This window comes from Cygnus olor, chromosome 24 (assembly GCF_009769625.2).
Source record: "Cygnus olor isolate bCygOlo1 chromosome 24, bCygOlo1.pri.v2, whole genome shotgun sequence".
In the NCBI taxonomy this organism is placed as follows: domain Eukaryota; kingdom Metazoa; phylum Chordata; class Aves; order Anseriformes; family Anatidae; genus Cygnus; species Cygnus olor.
This window is the reverse complement of record NC_049192.1, coordinates 4,855,068-4,872,395: the sequence shown is the minus strand read 5'-3', so window position 1 is coordinate 4,872,395 and position 17,328 is coordinate 4,855,068. Positions and strand designations below refer to the sequence as shown.

Genomic DNA, 17,328 nt, shown 5'->3' with positions numbered 1-17,328 from the left:
TGTGGGAGTCTGCAGCCCAGAGCCCCCAGAACCGCAGCTCCCTGCCTGATCACACAGCAAAGCAAGGAACACATGTGAAGGAAGAAGGCAGCTGGGTCCATGTCTACAATTTAAGGGAGAGGAATGAGGAACAGCAGCAATCTCAGCCCTGCCGAAAGCTCAGGGGCTTGGTATCAGCCCAGGACACAGAACACGGTTCTTCTGCACGGTGTAATTCCTTTTGTTTGCATGCTGGGCACCCCGTGGTCTTTATGGCCAGGGCGAAGCAGTTTCCCAGGCCACTGCTGTCAGCCTGACACAGCCAGGCCAGACCAAGCCCATGGCTTTGCCCCTGCCATTGCAGGAGCCCTGGAAAGGGGTTTGGCAATAACACAGGCAATAGCCCAGCATGGCCCCGAGGAACAATGAGCCTCAGGGAATAAATACAGGGAGGATGGGGAGATACCCAGATAGTGCGTGGTAACAGCCTGATAAGTGTCTTGTACAGATAGATCTGGTAGAATTGAGATTGGAAGGCAGGAAAACTGCTTAACTGATTATAATCTGCATCAGAGAGCTCAGCTGGCAAAACTCCCAGCACCGATAGGAAATGCGAGAGGGGCTGACAGCATCCCCCTGCAACTGGTCCCAGCCCCTGCTGCACGCCTGCCCTGGCGGCTCTCCTCCTGAAATCCATCTGCAAGCGTGAGGAAAGGTGCAGAGAAAAGGTGCAGAGGAAAGATGCACGCGCAGGGAGAGCCCCTGCCATGGTGCTGCTCGCAGGCTGCTTGAGCTCCCCTGCTGGACACAACATGGGGATGAAAGACTTGAAATGAGGATGCTGTGGGCCAGCTGGATAAAACCTGGATCAGCCGAGCTCAAAACTTCCACTGGCAGCTTAAGAGGGGCAGCAGCGTGATGTTAAAGGGTTCCCCAATTAACTGAGAAGGCAAAATCCTGAGCCGGGGATTTTGAGCTTTGCTCTCCCAGAGACTCGTGGGGGCTTTGTGGGCTCTCCAAGAGCCTGGCGGAGGGTGGGAGCCCTGCAGAGAGCGGGGTACCCCTGCAGCACCCATCCAGGCAGGCTCACCCACACGGGGAGCCACGAAGGTCTGAGCTGGCAGCCAGCACGGGGCAATTCCTTGGCCGGAGCATCCAGACACCGTGGTGGAAGGATGGCCCTGCACCTGCAGACACGGGGTTTTCCTGCTGTGGGGCCAGCACCGGGGTTGTTCCCGGGGCTGTGGGGAGGCTGTGTTAGCAGGGGGACTCTCACGGTCACTCTTCCATTCACTCTGAGACATTTCTCCAAAAGGATTTGTCCCCCATGGTGGGCAGATGCTTCGCCGTAGCTTTGTTGCGCTATAGCAGGTGCCCTGGTGAATGCTCCACCTGGAGAGTTTGTACATGAGAACGACTGGTAAGGACCACCGAGTTTGGTACTTATAACCGGTGAGATTAGGCAGAAAAAGCTGGATTCTGCTCACTCCCCATTCCTGGACAAGGCTGCTTCACTCGCTCACTTACTGCTTTTATTCAGCAAAAAGTCCTCAGAAGGATGTGTGAAGCTCACCAGCTGAAAACCAGAATGGAATAGATTTAAAATATTTTATGGAATATTTCCATTTCCATTCTTTGCACTAAAATGTTTCACTGAATTTATCAGTGAAAAAAATAAAATAAAAACTAAACCTGGCTATTATTTTGCTCTGATTCCAACAACAACAACAACAACAAAATGAACAAAACCAAACCCTGTGTATTATTTTGCTCTGATTCCAACAAAAAAAAAAATTAAAAAAATGAGAACACGAAGCCCCAACCCTCATGTAACAAAAGGCTGGGTGGCCGTGGGGAGCAGGTTGCTGGTAGGACAGCAGACACACTCGGGAGTCTCCTCTACTTTAGGGCTGGAGAGAAGGCGATGGCTGAGGGCAGAGAGGAAAGCAAGCCACGTAATGGCGGCAACCGCCAGTGTGCCTTTGGCACCAAATTGTCAAGGTGGGTCTTTAGGAGGACACCTTCTTAGTACCGAGGTGTGTCTTATTTGTCAGGGTGGATCTCTAGCCAGAAGAGCATTGAGGAGTGTTTGGAGCAAGCCCGGCCCCGCACGGGGCAGCCTCTGCCCGTGGGCGATGCGCAGCCCGGAGAGGCTCCGGTTATTTCCCTGTAACAGTGCCGGCTCCACATCTAGCAGGATGCAGATTTCTGGGCGGCTACAAGGCAAACCGTAGCCTTCAGATCCTCTGCACGGTTTGCTCTTCTGGTTGAGGAGAAAACAATTTAAAAAGGCAAAGCTTCTTTCCACGGGTGGGATCCGCCTTGTGCCAGCAGCAGGCACCCTGAGCACCCCCTGCATCCCCTGGGCAACACCCTCCCGAAGTTTTTCTTGTCCCCGGGGTCACGATGCCATGATCCCGATGGGTTTTCTCAGCCGTGGTTCTCCAGGGAGGCTTCCCCACACCGTGCTGCGTGGCCGGGCAGAGGAGGAGCGGGCTCAGTGGAGGCAGCCCCGAGGCTGGCACCGGGGAGGTCGGAGCGAGGCCGGGCAGCAGTGGAGCCCAGTGCTAGCGGCCTCCCTCCTCCGGCAGCTGGGAAGCGTACAGAGCTAGAGTGTGATGGAGGAACTGGTACTGCTCGCTCGTCTGGATCATCCCGCCCCTGCAAGGGAAGGGCAGGAGCCGCTGACATCGCCAAAGCTTTCGGCACACGGACGTTCCTGCGTCACCCACCCTGGCCGGGTGCACCCAAAACAGCCCCGGAGCTCCTCAAAGGGTGCCTGGGCTCAGCAGCATTGCTGGGCTGTTCAAAATGCAGATCAGCAGCGGTTTGGGTGGTAATCCTACCACTGCTTCTCTCTAAAGGCAGCAAATCAGCGCGGTTCTGAGTTCAGTGGCTGGGCTGGAAGGAGCGCGCCAGCTGCCAGGTTTGGGGCCGCTCTCCCTCGTGTCCTCAGTTCCCCAGAGCTACCGTAACCCTGACAGCAGAACCAGCCCATGGGCACTCTTTGCTGCTGCCACATCTCCATCTTTCAGAAACCCAGTTTCCATCAAAATTCATCCTCCACACCTTTTTGCTTTGCCCGTCCCCACGCTCCCCCCTATCCCTCCTCCCAGGCTCGGCACCCAGCAGCACCCCGCGAGGGGCAGCCTGCCCCGAGCACCGACCTGTCAATGCGGAGGTGGCACACGATGCCCAGGATGTCCACCTCTCCTGTGTCCTTCAGCTGCTGGCACCCGATCCTGGTGGCGATGAAGCAGCCCGTCCGGCCGATGCCTGCGCTGCAGGATGGACATGGCTGTGCTGAGCACCCACAGCACTGCTCTGTCCAAGCTGGATGCAATCCCTGACTGGTGTGCTGCCCTGATTTATTCCCTGATTTATTTAGGGTCCCAGTCCCGGGTGTAAGACCAGCATTCTTAGCCAGGCACCACCAGATTCAGGCTGGCACCACTGCAAGGGGGTCTTGTCGTGGTGCCCAGCCCAGCCGAGCCCTCTCTGGGAGCCCAAAACCAGCCTGTGCCTCTGTCCCTGCATGGTGCAGGGACTGTGGAAAACGTTCAAAGGCCACCTCCTCCAGGGGGGCTGCCACGGGTCTGGTGGCTGGATCCTAGCCCTGCAGAGCTCCCCTGCTCCCTGCTCTGTGTCCACAGAACTGGGAACAAACCAGGTCCTTTTACTGGGCGCTGTGCACAGTGCCAGTGCTGCCATCCCAGTGCCAGGGCAGGAGTTAGTTTGAACGCATCTGCTCGGGGAACGCCAGGAATTTCTGCACCCCAATGGGACCAGTTCATGGGTGGGGGTGACCCCAAGGCAGGGGACATACGGGGGCGAGGGGGACGCGCTACCTGCAGTGCACAATGATGGGCCCCGGGCTGGCCGCAGCCTGCAGCGTCTCTTCCACCTTGGACACCAAGTGCAGCAGGGGCTTGGCTGACTCGGGTGTCTGCTGGTCCGGCCAGGAAGGGAAGAGGATGTGTTTGACCTGGCGGCGTTCACCTTGCAGCTTTTCCAGCACAGAAGGAAGAGAAATAAGGATGTGGAAGCACAGACTCACCGTGCGGGGCCAGAGGGAGGTGCGGAGCTGTGCTCAAGCAGGGCTGGGCAGCCTGTGCCCACCTCACCTGCTCTCCTCACCTCTCCTCCTGAGCCTCTGGGAGCGACCCTGGGGCCAGGGACACTTTTGGGTGTCCAAGTGCCCTGTTGGGGCGAGAGCCAGCCATGCCCCAGGACCTCTCCTCCATCCCCAGATGTGGCATGACCCCGGCAGGGAGCAGAAGCAGCACGTCCCCGTGCTGTCGCCACAACCCCCCCTGAATCCAGCCTAGGGTGACCACAGAGCACCGACAGGCCTTAAGGCATGGTGCCAAGAGCGACAGGCTGATAGAGAAGCTAGAGAGCCTGGGGGTGTGGGGACATTGCCAGAGTCCCCCGCTGGCCCCCAGGACAGGGCTCAGACTCACCTGGATGGAGAGGTCCCGGACCAGGTACTCCACGCACTCGCTCACCCCCTGCACACGGATGGTGAATGGGCCGTAGGTGCCTTCCTTCTCAGGCCAGTAGTGGACGCATTTCTGCAGGGATACGGCAGGGTTTGGGGCTGCAGAGGTGCTTGGGGCCCCCACTGGGTGTCTAAGCTGCCCTTTGCTCAGTGCTTTTGGGAAGGGGCATCACCTTCCTTTGGGAAGGGGAGGTGTGGGGGTGCGGGAAAGGTGGAGGTGGACTGATAGGACAGATCCCTCTCCCTCTGCTCCTTTCCTTGTGCCATTCCCTATGGCTTTCAGATCCTGTGGCAGCAAGGCAATCCCCATCCACACACGTCCTGCCACCATAAAGGATGCTGCATCGGTCAGGAAAGAGCCGGGGAGTTTCCCCATGCCAAATCCAGCGATCCCAGCCAAGGCACAGTGCCACCACCACACAGGGCACGGCGCTGCTGGCTCCCATCCCCACCTGGATCCACAGCTGGGAGCTCCCAGGGGTTGCCCTAATTCTCTTTATACTATTATCCAGCTGGCAAAGTGTGCTCAGAGAAAGAGAGGCCACCAGAGGGGGAGAGGTGTTGCCGCATGGGGCCAAGGTTGCATCCCAGGGGATCTCCTCCTCCAGGGAGGTAGCCTCTGGGAGCAAAGCAGGGAATCAAATGGGTGCTCAGAGCCTCCTTTGGCCTCCCACCGCCCAGTGGCTGTTGTTATTCCCCCACCCCACCCCTTGCCCCAGGCCAGGGTGCTGTGCCGAGGCCAGGAGAGGGATGGCAGTACCTCTTTGCGCTCCTCCAGCTTGGTTATCATGACGATGAGGGGCGCTTCCTCCTGCCACACCATCTCCCAGAAGTCGGTCACGGTGTTCGGCATGGGCCCCTGGGTGGCAATGTACTCCCGGGGGCGCCCTGCGTAGCCCTGCCAAGCACAGGGGCCGTCAGGTATGGGGGGCCCTGGGGTGCGAGGGGGGTCTGTGTCCCGACCCTGCCAGTGGTGCTGGAATTCCTCTACAGGTGAGAGGCTGAGCTACACCGGCTATTTCCTCCTAAACCTGCCCTTGAAATCGTTTCATGGACCCGACCAGGAGCTACTGGGCATCCTCTCCATCCTCCAAGCCCGGCAGCGAGCCACGTGCACCCGCTCTCCTTCCAAGCGTCCCCAGGTTTTGGGGTGACAGCACCCAGCGTGACGGACGCTTGGCGAGGCAGAGCTCGCTCAGCGAGCAGCACGGAAGGCGTTTTGCCAAGGGCAAAGCAGGAGGCATCAAACCCCGCTCCGAACAGGGCCTGGAGTCCTCCCAGCTGGGCCCCACCAGCGCTGCCTCCCCCCAAGGCTGTGGGGGGCACCTCGAGGGGAGGCTGGCAAAGGCTCCTGCCCTGCCCCTGCTCCAGGCACCCCCTGCCTGCACAGCTGCTTCCCAGCAGTGTAAAATATCCAAAGAAAATAGAAGAGCTTGGAGGTGTTTTGAGTCCTGGAGGCAGTCCAGGTCCACTGTGTGCCCCCAAACCACCTCCCAGCACGTCTGCCGGCCCTGCCAGAGGGCACTTCTGTGGGCTGCCTTCCTGAGTCCTGCCTTCCCGTGCTGTTCTCATCATCCACACACCCTCCTCTGCCTCCCAGCACCCCGGCAGGTCACAGGGAGAAGGATGCTGACATGAGAATCGCTCAGAAGGAAGCCGAGGAGCCAGGCAAATCCGGCACCCGCCCGACATGAGCCAGTTTTGGGGTGCCGTACGGTCCTGCACAACACGAGGCTGCAGCCAGGAGGGGGCTGTTTGCAGGGGAAGATGCTGGAAGGGTCGAGAGCGAGGTGCTGGGGAGGTCATACCCCGGTGCCCAGCTGCGGGGTGCTGTGCGACAGGCGGCGACCCCGACACGCCGAGCTGGACACGGGAGACCAGCAAGGCCGGGCACTCACCGTGATGTAGTTGGCATTTATGTAGCTGTCTTCCTCCTGGTTCCCTGCCCTCCTGAGGCAGACCCGGCTCTCGGGATCTGGAAGGCAAGGCAGGAATTCCCCCAGGGACTGTGATCTCCCTCCCACTGACACCACCTCCAATAACGTCCTCAGCCTTTACACCCCCAGCGACGTGCCCTCAGGATGTGCAAGGCCCCACGGCATCAGAGAGCATCCCAGGCTGGGCTGTTTTGTGCTGCACACCCCAAGGCATCCTCACAAACCGCCCCCCGGCACGGCACGGACCCCTGCAGCACAGCCGAGGTGGGAACAAGCACAGCAGGGCCACCGGGGCCACCCGGGAGTGCAGCCACGCGTCCCCCTGCTCAGGGCACCTGGGCGGACGTGGGGCAAAGGGGGGCACGTACTGGGGAGGATGGTTTTGTATCTGTCCTTGGAGGCATGTCCAGGGATCTCCAGCTCCTCCGGACTGACGAAGTTGGGTGGGATTTTCTGCAGGGGGGGAGAACAATTTTGAGGAAAAGCCTCCCGATGCTGCTTGCGTCCCCTCAGTGTGGCGGGGCTGGCCCCACAGGCAATGGGTCGCTGCCCCAGGACCTGTCGGCATCCCCAGAGACCCCAGCTGCTGGGATGAGCCCCGTCCTCACCCCGGCTGTGGTGGGACACCTTACAGACAGCCCCACGCTGTGAGAAGAGCTTGGCACCGTGTCCCGCCCCAACGTGTCCTCCCACATCCCCTGCCCCTGGTGCTGCCGGGCTCAGAGCCTTCATCTCCCATGGGAAAGCTCCCAAACCCCACCAGCCCCCCACCGCGAGTATCCCAGCGCGAGGAGGGCGAGGGGCTGGGGGCATCTCACTGAAAACTCCTCCTGGAGCTGGGCCAGGCTCTGGGCGCGCTGCTGCAGCTCCTCCTTGCTCAGCACGCGGCTGGACGTCCGCAGGAACTGCAGCGTGATGTCCCGCGGCGTGCAGACGGGCTGGATGGGCTCCACGCTGCCCAGCGAGCTCATGTCCAGCATCAGCGACACGTTGGAGCCCCTCCTGCGAGGCAAAGGGTCCCCGGCTGACCCCCCTGTGGCACAGGCAATGGGGCCGGGCAGGGGCAGGGGGTTTTGGGGAGCCCACGATGGGCAGTGCGGGGTTTGGGCTGTGGGCATCATCCTGCCTGGCCGTGCTCACCTCTCCTGGAGCCGCACGTGTTTCTTAGCGGACGGGCTGGGCTTCTCCGTCCTCTCCATGTCCCCCCTGGCTGCCCGCGGGGTCAGGCTGCCCTTATGAACTCCGGAGCACACCAAGCAGGTCTGTACCATGCTGCGGCAGCCACGGAGCCCTCGACCTGAAGCACGGCGGGTGGCAGCGGGCGGCCCTCAGCTCCCGAGGGTTCAAGGAGCCATCAGAGGAGAAGCAGCTGGAAAACACAAGGCGGGTGAGAGAGGTGCAGTGAGGCTGCCAAACCCCTTGGTGGGGTGTCCAGAATGGGGCTGTGCCGGAGCAAGGGATGGGGTTTGGGTGCTCAGCTGCCCTGGCACTGTGGGCCCCTCTGCCAGCACCCATGGGGCCGGGTGGGTGGCATGGGGACAGATCCTGGCATGGTCACTGCAGGCTTTGCAGTGCCCGCTGATGAGCCCGGGCATGGCGTAAGCTGACGTCTGCTCGCACCAAGAGGAGGACGCCCACACCCTGTGCTGCGCAACATGGGCTGGTTTTGGGGGAGCCCAGACCGCCCTCCGCATCCCCGGTGAGCTTGCACCTCCCCAGCACGGCTGCTTTGGAGGCAGGAGAGCTGGGGCCTGTGGGTGAGATGGGGAGGGCTGGGGGCTCATGGGCTGCCCTCGGGGGGTAAAAGCCCCCAGGGGATGTCGGGCAGCAGAAGGCATCGCGAGGATGCTCAGAGACACAGGGTGCAGGGCCAGGCTCCCTGATCAGCCTCACTGCTCTGGCGAGGAAGGGAATGGCCCCGGCATGGCCTCCTCCATCCCGCAGGGCTCAGCAGCTGTCAAGAGGAAACTGTTTTATCCGGGTGGTTGAGCAAGAGGCTTTGGGGTGGCCCAGCTGGAGGAGGGTGCCGGGGCTCCACCAGCACCAGCCCCTGGCAGGGAGATTTGGGCGATGTTGGGTCATGGCCGGGCAGCAGCGGGCAGAGGTCCTCCTGCCATCCCCCGCTTCCCCCGCGAGGGGAGATGGCCCCAACGGGACAGGGGATGCTGCAGGGTCAGAGCAGTGGGCACAGAGCGGGGTCCCAGATACCCCAGCAGCTCACGGGGGTCCCTGTGGAGAGCCAGACCCTGGGGACCCCTGCGGATGTACAAAGACAGGGAGGACCCCAGCATGGCCACGGCCACGAGTTTTGGGAATGTGGCCGGGGCAGGAGCTATCTCCTGTGACTCCCCACTGCCCAGCAGCATTTCTGGCCTGGAGGGATGAGCGTTCACATGGTGGCAGTGCCACCACCGTCACATGCACCATCCCTGTGCCCCATGCTGCGGGGGTGCAGGAGCTCCCCGGGAACCGAGGCACCATGGGCTGATCCCGGCGGATCCTGCACCTGCCCCCAGTGCCACGGGCACCCCTCCAAGCCGGGAGCAGCAGGCTGCGACCCCAACACCGCCCCTTGCACGCCAGCCACGAAACACCTGGGAGATGCCCCAGCAAGCCCCTGGCACGCAGCAGGACCCTGGGAAGAGCCTCAGCTCGCGGCACCTGCACGGAGAGCATCCCCACCTCCCCGCCGGCATCCCAACCCTGCCCCGGGCACCTGCACTGCCTGCGGGCGAGCACATGCCCAGGGCACATAGTCACCAGGGCCTGGAGCTGCCTGTGGGGGTCCCCTCTCCGAAGGGTGGCACGGGACCATCGTCACTGCGCCCGCGGGCTGGGGGCTGCCTACCTGCTGCCCCGAGGCATGGGCTCCGTCCGGGCCGGCACAGGGCCGCAGGCACCGCGCGTGTCGGTCTAACACCAGGGTTTGAAAGTGTTCAGGAAGCTGCTTATCAAAGGAGCTGCTGCCTCTGCCGCTTCCTCTCCCTCCTTCTCCCCCACCCTGCCTGCCGCCCACACACATACCGGCCACATCGCCGCAGCTCGGCTCCGCCGGGCTGCCTGCAGCCCCAGCCCCGCTCCCCACCGGCAAACCCCCGTCGTGTGCCCGTGGACACAGCCTCGCTTCCCCCCAAATCCTGGGGTGCACCCAGGGGTGTCTCCGCCAGGGCCCGTGGGGCGCGTGGTGCCCTCTGCGCCCAGCCACAGCCTGGGCCGGCTGTGGGGACACGGAGAGACGGGTGGGAGCCTGGCCATGGGGATGGGGATGCTGGCAGAGGGTTGAGCGTGGCTTCACGTGGCATTTTGGCACTGCCACGTGCCACCCTGCGGGGACTGAGGACGGGTCCCCCACCCGTGCCACACTGCCTGCATCCCCTCACACGGTGCTGTTCCCAGCCAGGGCGCAGCATCTCGCACCCACCGTGCCCAGCCATGGGTGACCTGGCCAGGATCCACCTGGGGGTGCCACCCGCAGCCCCTCTGCAGCTGGGACCACCCCAGCGGGGCAGGGAACGGGGCAGGCAGGTCCCCGGAGGGTCGGGCTCAGGTAGGACAGGTCTGCCTGCCCTTGGGCCGCTGCACATCCTTCCTGCGATGCCCTCAGGAGCTCGCTGCCTCCTGCCGCAGCCCTGCCACTCTTCCTGTTTGTCGTGGCCCAGGCTGTGCGCACAGACGCCGCTCGGCCCGTTTCCTTCCTCTTCTGCCCCCACCCCGCTGCAGCGGCCCCGCTGCTCCCCACCGGCAGCGCCGGGCGCAGTGGCCCAAATGCCTTCGCCGCTTGCCAGCCTTGTGGGCTCTTTTGAGATGCCAGGGGCCACCTCGAGCCCAGCTGATGGCCGTGACCCGGGCGTGTGGTGCTGGAGAGGTGCCTCTGTGTGTGCTGGTGTGTTCTGAGGAGCTCAAAGGGGTGTGAAATACATCGCCTTCGCTGAGGGTGGAGTGGACCATGGGCGATTCCAGCTCTCACTGGAGCTGGGAGATCGGAGTGCCCAGCTCCACAGCTGCCTCCTGGGCACGGCCAGCAGCACAGCCTGCCCTGCAGACAAGGCCACCAATGTCTGTGTCTCGTGAGCAGGTCCCAGGAGCCCAGCAGGCTTGGGCTGGACTCTGGGTCAGGCCCGAGGACAGACTGAGGGATTGCTCCCTGCCCCGTGTGGGATGCAGGAACTTGGCTGGAGGGGTTCCGAGATGGTAATGGGGACTGGTGATGGGGACCAGTGATGAGGACCGGTGATGGAGGCGCAGACCCAAAGGGTCCGGGGTGTTACCGCATCACCCACTGCTCTGGCCCAACACGAGGCACTCAGGCATGGGATCCCGGGTGTCCCCTGTCTGTGGACACCCGTGCCAATGCATTCGGGTCATGATCTGGGGGTTAGGGAACGGAGAGGTCTGTGGCAGAGCCTCGGAGGCCCTCCAAGGGGCTGTATGGCAGTGGTTTTATTTTCAGCATGCCCAGCAGGAAATGGGAAATCTACAGAGCTGGTGCTTCGAGAAGGGATGCCCGGATTTATTCCTGAGTGGCACTTGCTGATTTCACTTGCATTTTCAAACTCCACTTGCACGGGATCATTTTGCGCCCCGAGCATCCTCTGGCCCCATCCTCATACACCGTAAAAAGAGCAGCTCCTAGCTTTGGACTGGGGGTCATTCTCCCCCAAAGAGCCCAGACAGTCCTCGCTCCCCTTTCTGCCCTCCGGACCCCAGCACAAACCTTTCCCAGCCACCCCACCCTGACCCACACACCCCAGCACCTCTCCTCCCGCTCCCCAAGCAGCAGTGTGACCCCACAGCCACCTGAGCAGGCACAGCACCAGCACCAAAATGCAGCTGGTGCCCCGCAGCCGTACCCCCCCCCCCCCAGCGCTGCCCTACCGCACCGGGGGCTCGTCTCGCCGCGCCTCCATCATCTTCGGGTCCAGGGCCCGGGCAGGGCTGGTCCTGCTCCTGCTGACACTGCTGGGAGCTCAGGATGTCCTGCAGGGCTTTGGAAATTTGCCCACCTCCTTCGCCGCCTAAACACAGCTCATGGGCTTGAAGGTGAAGCGGCCGCCTGGGAGCAGACTCCGTTAGCAGCGGCTGATCAGCTCCCAGCAGGGGCGAGGAGAAGGGCTGTGCAATCAGCCCGAGCATCCCACAGAGCCAGCATGGGAGCTGCAAACAGCCAGCTCGGAGCCCAGCATCAGGGGGCTCAGCATCACGTACCCACTGCTCCGGGGCCAGCCAGCACCCGGCAGCCGACCGAAGCACCTCTGCAGCTCGCTCTTCCTGGAGGAAAAAAAAAAAAAAAAAAAAAACTCCCTCTGCTCCAGCTCCCTCTGCGTGAGCGCATTCCCAAGGACAGCCCCGGGCACCCAGCACGGCGGCGTGCAAACCTCTTGCTGCCGGTGGGGCTGAGGGGCATGGAGCTGCCCCAAACCCTGCCCGGGACCCTCGGCATCCCCCCACCAGGGAGCTGCTCCCGGGGACGGAGGGCTGGAGGCATGGATGCACGACCTTGCTCTGCTGCCAGCCGGTGCAGAGTTTGCTCCTGCCGCTGCCCGGCTCCTGCTGGAAGCACTTCATCAGTCGCTGCTCAGTTTTTTCAAGGCATCTGCTGCTGAACTTGCCAGCCCCTGCCTGCTGCGTCTCCTCAAGGAGAAGGAAGAGGATGGTTTATCACCTGGATTTGTTGCCTAGCCGGGTTTTTTCTTTGAATGACTGCTGAGCAGAGCCACTTTCTGTTTGTGGAGTTAGCTGCTGTCCTACATCTCTTGTGAACAAGCTGAGCTTGGCTCCAGCTTTGCGTGCAGGCAGAGGCAAAGCAGGCGGACCACAAGCCCCAGCAGACCCAGAGCCAGTGCCACGGGGGGCTGCGTGGGCACAGGAGCGGCCCCCAGGAAAGTGTCCTCCTGGTGTGAAGGTGCTTTGTAACAGCGTGCTTTATTCCCCTCCCCAAGCTCTCACCATTGCCTCCCAGTGCTTTTGGAGGCATTTTCAAACTCCACTTGCACGGGGTCATTTTGTGCCCCAAGCATCCTCTGGCCCCACCCTCATACACCATAAAAACAGCAGCTCCTAGCTTTGGACTGGGGGTCATTTTTTTTTGCCTTCTCGTGCCTCGGTTTCCCCCAGGGAGCGAGCTGCCTGCCCCTCACAGGAGGCTTGGCCCAGAGGCAACCAGCAGCAGCTTGCCCGAGGCCACGATGCCCACACATCTTCTCAGGAGGCTCTAGCCCACAGCAACAGCCTGCAAAACACCGCGAGGTGCGTGGGAAGGAAGAAAACTCCCAAAACAAGAAAAAAAAAACCCGCGACTCTCCATCCCCAGAGCACGTGGGACAAAGCAGTGCCCCTTGAAGGAAGGCGCAGAGCAATCTAAAAGTCCTGCAGTGCTCAGATCCGGGCACCTGCGCCCCTCGGTGACCTTGGCACGAGCCCGGCCGGGGGCTGCTCCCCACGCTGCCTCCTCCTGCCCTGGGCTGTGGGTTTCTGCTGCTGCGGGGGGGGGGGGGGGTGCACAGAGCATGGTGACCTCTCGCCGGGTGCAGGGGCCGTTATCAATAACAGGAAACGAACTTGTCAGGAGGGGCAGGAGGGAGAGAGAGACCCAGAAAGAAAGGAAGCGGTTAGAAAGCAGTCACTTCCATTTTTTGCTGCGAGACGGCCCGCGCCCACGCGCCGCTGGGCTCAGGGGGGGCAGAGCCGGCTTTCCACGGCTTTATCTGGCCTGGGATCGGCAGCGAGCTCTTCACAAAGAGCTCACAGATCCTCTCCCAGCCTGCGATAACAGCTAGAGAGGAGAGAGTAAACCAGGGGCGGTTAAAAATATCCTCCTGGCAGCCAACGTGCGGAGCAGAAATCGGTGCAGCGAGTCAAGCAGAGGCCGCCTTTGTCGCGTTGTCCTGGCCGTGAGCTGGGCTTGTCCCAAAGTCCGGTGCCGTGGGGTGAGGCTGACCCAAGAGCAGGGATCCTCCAGCTCCCAGCTGCTCCTGCTGGGCAGGAGGCACCTCTCCTCCATGCAGATGCTTGCACAGCTCGCCCCAGTGGCCTCTTCCTCTTTTCTTGGTCGAACCTTAAAGCCAGGGTTTGTTGGATTTTTTTAACTAAGGCCGTGTTTTCCACATCTTTCCATGCTGTTTTCTTGTTCTCTTTTAGGGTGTGGGGAGGTCAGCACTGGTGAGGCTGCACCTGGGGTGCTGGGTCCAGTTCTGGGCTCCCCAGTACAGCAGAGACATGGGCACAGGAGAGAGCCCACTGAAAGGCCACGAAAGTGCTGGAGGAGCATCTTTGCTTGGATAAAAGACTCAGAGAGCTGGGGCTGCTCAGCCTGGAGGGGAGGAGGCTCAGAGGCAGCTCCCCAAGGCCTGCACGTTCCTGCAGGGAGGGGACGAGGGGACGGAACCAGGCTCTTGTCAGCGGTGCCCAGGGCCAGGCCCAGAGGTGCTGGGCACAACCTGGAGCCCAGGAGGCTCCCCTCCTTGCCCCAAATCCCACTGAGACACTCCCGTCTTGTAGGGCACATCCTACGGGCAGGATCTGCATCCAGACAGCCAGGACCAAGTGAGCTAAACGAGCACATGCAAACAAAACCAACTCCCTGAATTCCAGTCCTCGATCCCGCACTTTGGCGCTGGGGTGCCAGCACCCGAGCCGGGCTGGTGGTGCCCTGAAACACGTCGATCTGCTCCCAGATGAGGTCCCTGAGTCCCTGCAGGAGCCGAGCCCCGTGCTGGCAGCGGTGGATGCACTCTCCCAGCTCGCCGAGGGTGTGCTGGTGCAGGCAGAGGGCAGCAATGCAGAGAAGGCACCGACCGCGGAGCACAGCTCCTCCGGCAGGGCCACGCACGCGTGCCAGTACGTGGGCCTGCCTGCTCCCAAAAGCTGCTCCGTGTGCTGTTTTCTGGCCTCAGGACGTGAGGGTGCCCTGCAGGCACCCCCCAGTCCCCTCGGACTTGCTGCACCCACGCAGCCATGGGAGCACCCGGCGCACAGCTGGCGGTGTCGGGGGTTCCTCCCTGCTCGCTGAGGCTGGAAGCCACAGGTGCTTGGATCTGGAGGAAAAACAAAAAAAATTCAAGCTTTTTAGGTTCTTGTCTTACGCTGTCGGGGCCAAGGTGGGTCCCTAGCTGCAGGAGGCACGGCACAGGCCGGTAACAGAGGATGGAGCCGCGGGGATTTCAGCCCTGGAGGAGAAATCAAGGCAGCTGCTGGTGGCACAAGAGCCCCTGGGGCAGCCCAGGCATTTTGCCCCTGAAAGCTTTGCCTTGATGGCACTGGATGAGCTGCGGCAGCAGGCAGCAGGCCTCTCCATCACCCAGAGCTACCAAAAAGCTGGGGCCCAGGGCTCGAGCCGGGGGCTGGCAGCGGGGCAGTGCGTGTGTTAAGCCCGACTGGGGCCTGGCACCGTGTGTGAGAGCAGCAGGTCGAGGCCGTGGTCCCTGCACCGTGCCCCTCTTTTGGTCCCCTGGTACATCTCCCTGCCCCCTCTGCCTTACGGGGGATGCTGGTGGGTGGGTGAGAGGGGGGGAACCCAAGGCTCACCAGGCGAGCACCCACAGGGCTGGGAGAGGGGTCGGGCATAACACCATGGAATGATTTGGGCACAAAGGGACCTTAAAAGATTTAATTCCAGCCTCGTGGCACCTCTCCATCCACCCCTCTCCTCAGCAGTGGTGGGAGAGGGACACAGCCCCCGCAGGGATGAGGCTGGTGTCCTGCTCGGTGGGCGCTGTGCCTTGCAGGGGGCTTCTCCTGCTCCTCCACAGCCCCGCAGCAGCTCTGCCTGCCCTCCTGCAGGTCTCCTCAGCCCCCCTCCCGAGGTGGAGAGTCCCCAGCGAGGCTGCCTCAGCTGGGCTGCTCTGCTCTGGGGACTGGAGACCCGCAGGGACCCGCATCCCGCCGTGCTGGCTGGGTCCGGACCCATGGGTGCTCGTGGGAGCCCTGCAGACAAATCTGGGGCAGAAAAATGCAGCAATGTCTGCATATTTCTCCATTCCAGCAACGGCCTTGTTTATGTTTCCTTCGGGGTCAGGGATGGCAGAGCGTGCACGGGCCAGAGGAGGTCCAGATGTCTCGTGTCTCCCACTAGGAGCCGGGGCTGCTCTGAGCAGTGGCGGCCGCCCCGCGTGTCACCGTCCCCTGCGCCTGCCTCCTCCCGGTGGGTCACAGTCCCCGGGCGCCCACACTCGCAGGCTGGCTTTCAGGCCAGACTCTGCCAACAGCCTTTTTCTTTTCTTTTTTTTTTTTTTTCCTTCCTTTTTTTTTTTTTTTTTAATTTAAATAATGCTCAGCAACGGAGGGGAAAGAGGATGTTTGTCAATGGAGCACATATCTGTGCCTTTCCCTTGGGGCCTGGTGGGCTGGTGCCATGCCCAGGGCAGTGAACAGCTGAGGAAGAGGTGGGTAGGGATGAAGGAGCCGGGCAGGGGGCTCAGGGCTGGGGCTGAGGGGTGGCAGCATTCAGGCAGGGTGCCCTTACCTGCAGCACAGCAGCCAGCAGGCACTGGGGGGGCGAAGGGATGGACCCAAGGCAGGAAGGACACCAAAATTACACGGGGCTCTGCTCAGGACCCCATCACACATCCCTGCCTCTGCCGCTAACCTTGCAGCCCCAAGGGCAGCTGGAGCTGGCCCAGGAGGAGCAGGGGTGGTGGGGATGGAGGGGCTCAGAGCTCCTGGGGACCAGCAGCAGCATGATGATCCACGGCGGCAGCGCAGCACCAAGCCCCTCCTGCACCCTGCAGTGCAGCGCTAAACCCTCGCTCTCATCCCCTCGGCACATCCCCAGGGTCTCACAAACACCCCCCATGGCTGGGGTTCCATGGAGTGGTGCTCATAAACTGTGCTCATGGTATGCTTTCATCCCAGAGGGGAGAGAACAACGCAGTGTGTTGCTGCAGGACTCTGGTAAGGGTCCCGCTGCTCCTGGAGCCGATCTTTCCCGACCTCTTTCCCTGCCGGACGTCCCCCAGCAGGGACTTGCCTCCCCGCTGAGGGTCTGCTGCGGGACGAGTCCTCTGCCCTAGTGGAGCTGGAAGAGCTGCTCAGAAAACAGGAAAACATTTGACCAGGAAAACGCAGTGAGACGTTCCCTTATTCTGCAATGTTTGTTGTTTTAGGCTCTCCCGACCAAGCGGCTCGAGGCGAGCAGCAGCCTGCCTGGTGCCCCCGAGCCCTGGGGCAGTCCCAGACCCCCCCCAGACAGCCTGGCCCGGCCTCACCACCCACGGCAGAAGCAGGACAGCGTGGCGTCGCGGCCCAGATGCCAAGCTCGCTGCTAATGAGAGGCCAGGGGTGACGAGGAGGCTCGGTACAGCACCCTGACACCCCGTGCCGGCACTCTGCCCACTCTCCGCCCTCCCCTCCGGCAGCGGAGCCGCTCCGCTTCCCCACGCATGGGTGGTAAACTGAGGCAGGGCAGGGTGTCTCCGCTCAGAGGTGAAAATAGCTTCCACCAGAGCTTTGGATGTGGCCGGGCTCTCCGCACCATGCCCCCATCCAAGGCAGGTTGGTCACCTCCATGGGCACATTGCGGGGAGCCACCGGGCAAGCAGGGCTGGGCTCCGTGTGGCTCTGCGAGAGCCTGGGGGTGCTCCAGTCCTCCTGAGTCAAGCAGCAGGAGCTCGGGCTGAGGGGATAGAGACTTCTCGGGGCTCTGGAGGAAAATATCCAGCAGGCAGTGATGGAGGAACTGACTGGGCATCATCCCCCTGCGACCGCCTCACCCCTGCTCCAGAATTGCAGCACCCACCGGGTGAGGCAAAGCTGCCAGCAAACCCTTAACAACCGCCAGCTGCGAGCCCAGCACCATGTCCAAGAAATATCCCAAGAAACAGCTTCTGGGAGGGAGAAAGCAAAGTGCCTCTGCCCGCTGGGATGGGTAAAAGCAGCCTGGGGACCAGCCCGGCTGGAGCCGTGCCAGCCCCAAAT

The 17,328-nt window shown here is 62.1% G+C and overlaps 3 protein-coding genes across 3 annotated transcripts; 1 reads left to right on the top strand and 2 right to left on the bottom strand.

Annotated features, from left to right (window-relative positions):
• Positions 1-1,574: 1,574 nt before the first annotated feature.
• Positions 1,575-9,405, bottom strand: PTPN7 (protein tyrosine phosphatase non-receptor type 7). The gene is made up of 10 exons (XM_040536077.1): positions 9,266-9,405; positions 7,558-7,786; positions 7,236-7,419; positions 6,786-6,870; positions 6,379-6,455; positions 5,241-5,378; positions 4,443-4,553; positions 3,828-3,985; positions 3,147-3,260; positions 1,575-2,640 (listed from the first exon to the last, which is right to left on the bottom strand). Exons 2-10 carry the CDS (start codon positions 7,686-7,688, stop codon positions 2,547-2,549), a joined length of 1,092 nt encoding a protein of 363 aa, XP_040392011.1. The 5' UTR covers positions 7,689-7,786; positions 9,266-9,405; the 3' UTR covers positions 1,575-2,546.
• LOC121059331 (atrophin-1-like) lies at positions 7,661-10,377 on the top strand. Its single transcript, XM_040536079.1, has 2 exons — positions 7,661-7,786; positions 9,266-10,377. Exons 1-2 carry the CDS (start codon positions 7,687-7,689, stop codon positions 10,309-10,311), a joined length of 1,146 nt encoding a protein of 381 aa, XP_040392013.1. The 5' UTR covers positions 7,661-7,686; the 3' UTR covers positions 10,312-10,377.
• A 687-nt stretch (positions 10,378-11,064) lies between these two features.
• On the bottom strand, positions 11,065-12,381 carry LOC121059330. Its single transcript, XM_040536078.1, has 2 exons — positions 12,364-12,381; positions 11,065-12,048 (listed from the first exon to the last, which is right to left on the bottom strand). Exons 1-2 carry the CDS (start codon positions 12,364-12,366, stop codon positions 11,065-11,067), a joined length of 987 nt encoding a protein of 328 aa, XP_040392012.1. The 5' UTR covers positions 12,367-12,381.
• Between the last annotated feature and the right edge of the window lie 4,947 nt (positions 12,382-17,328).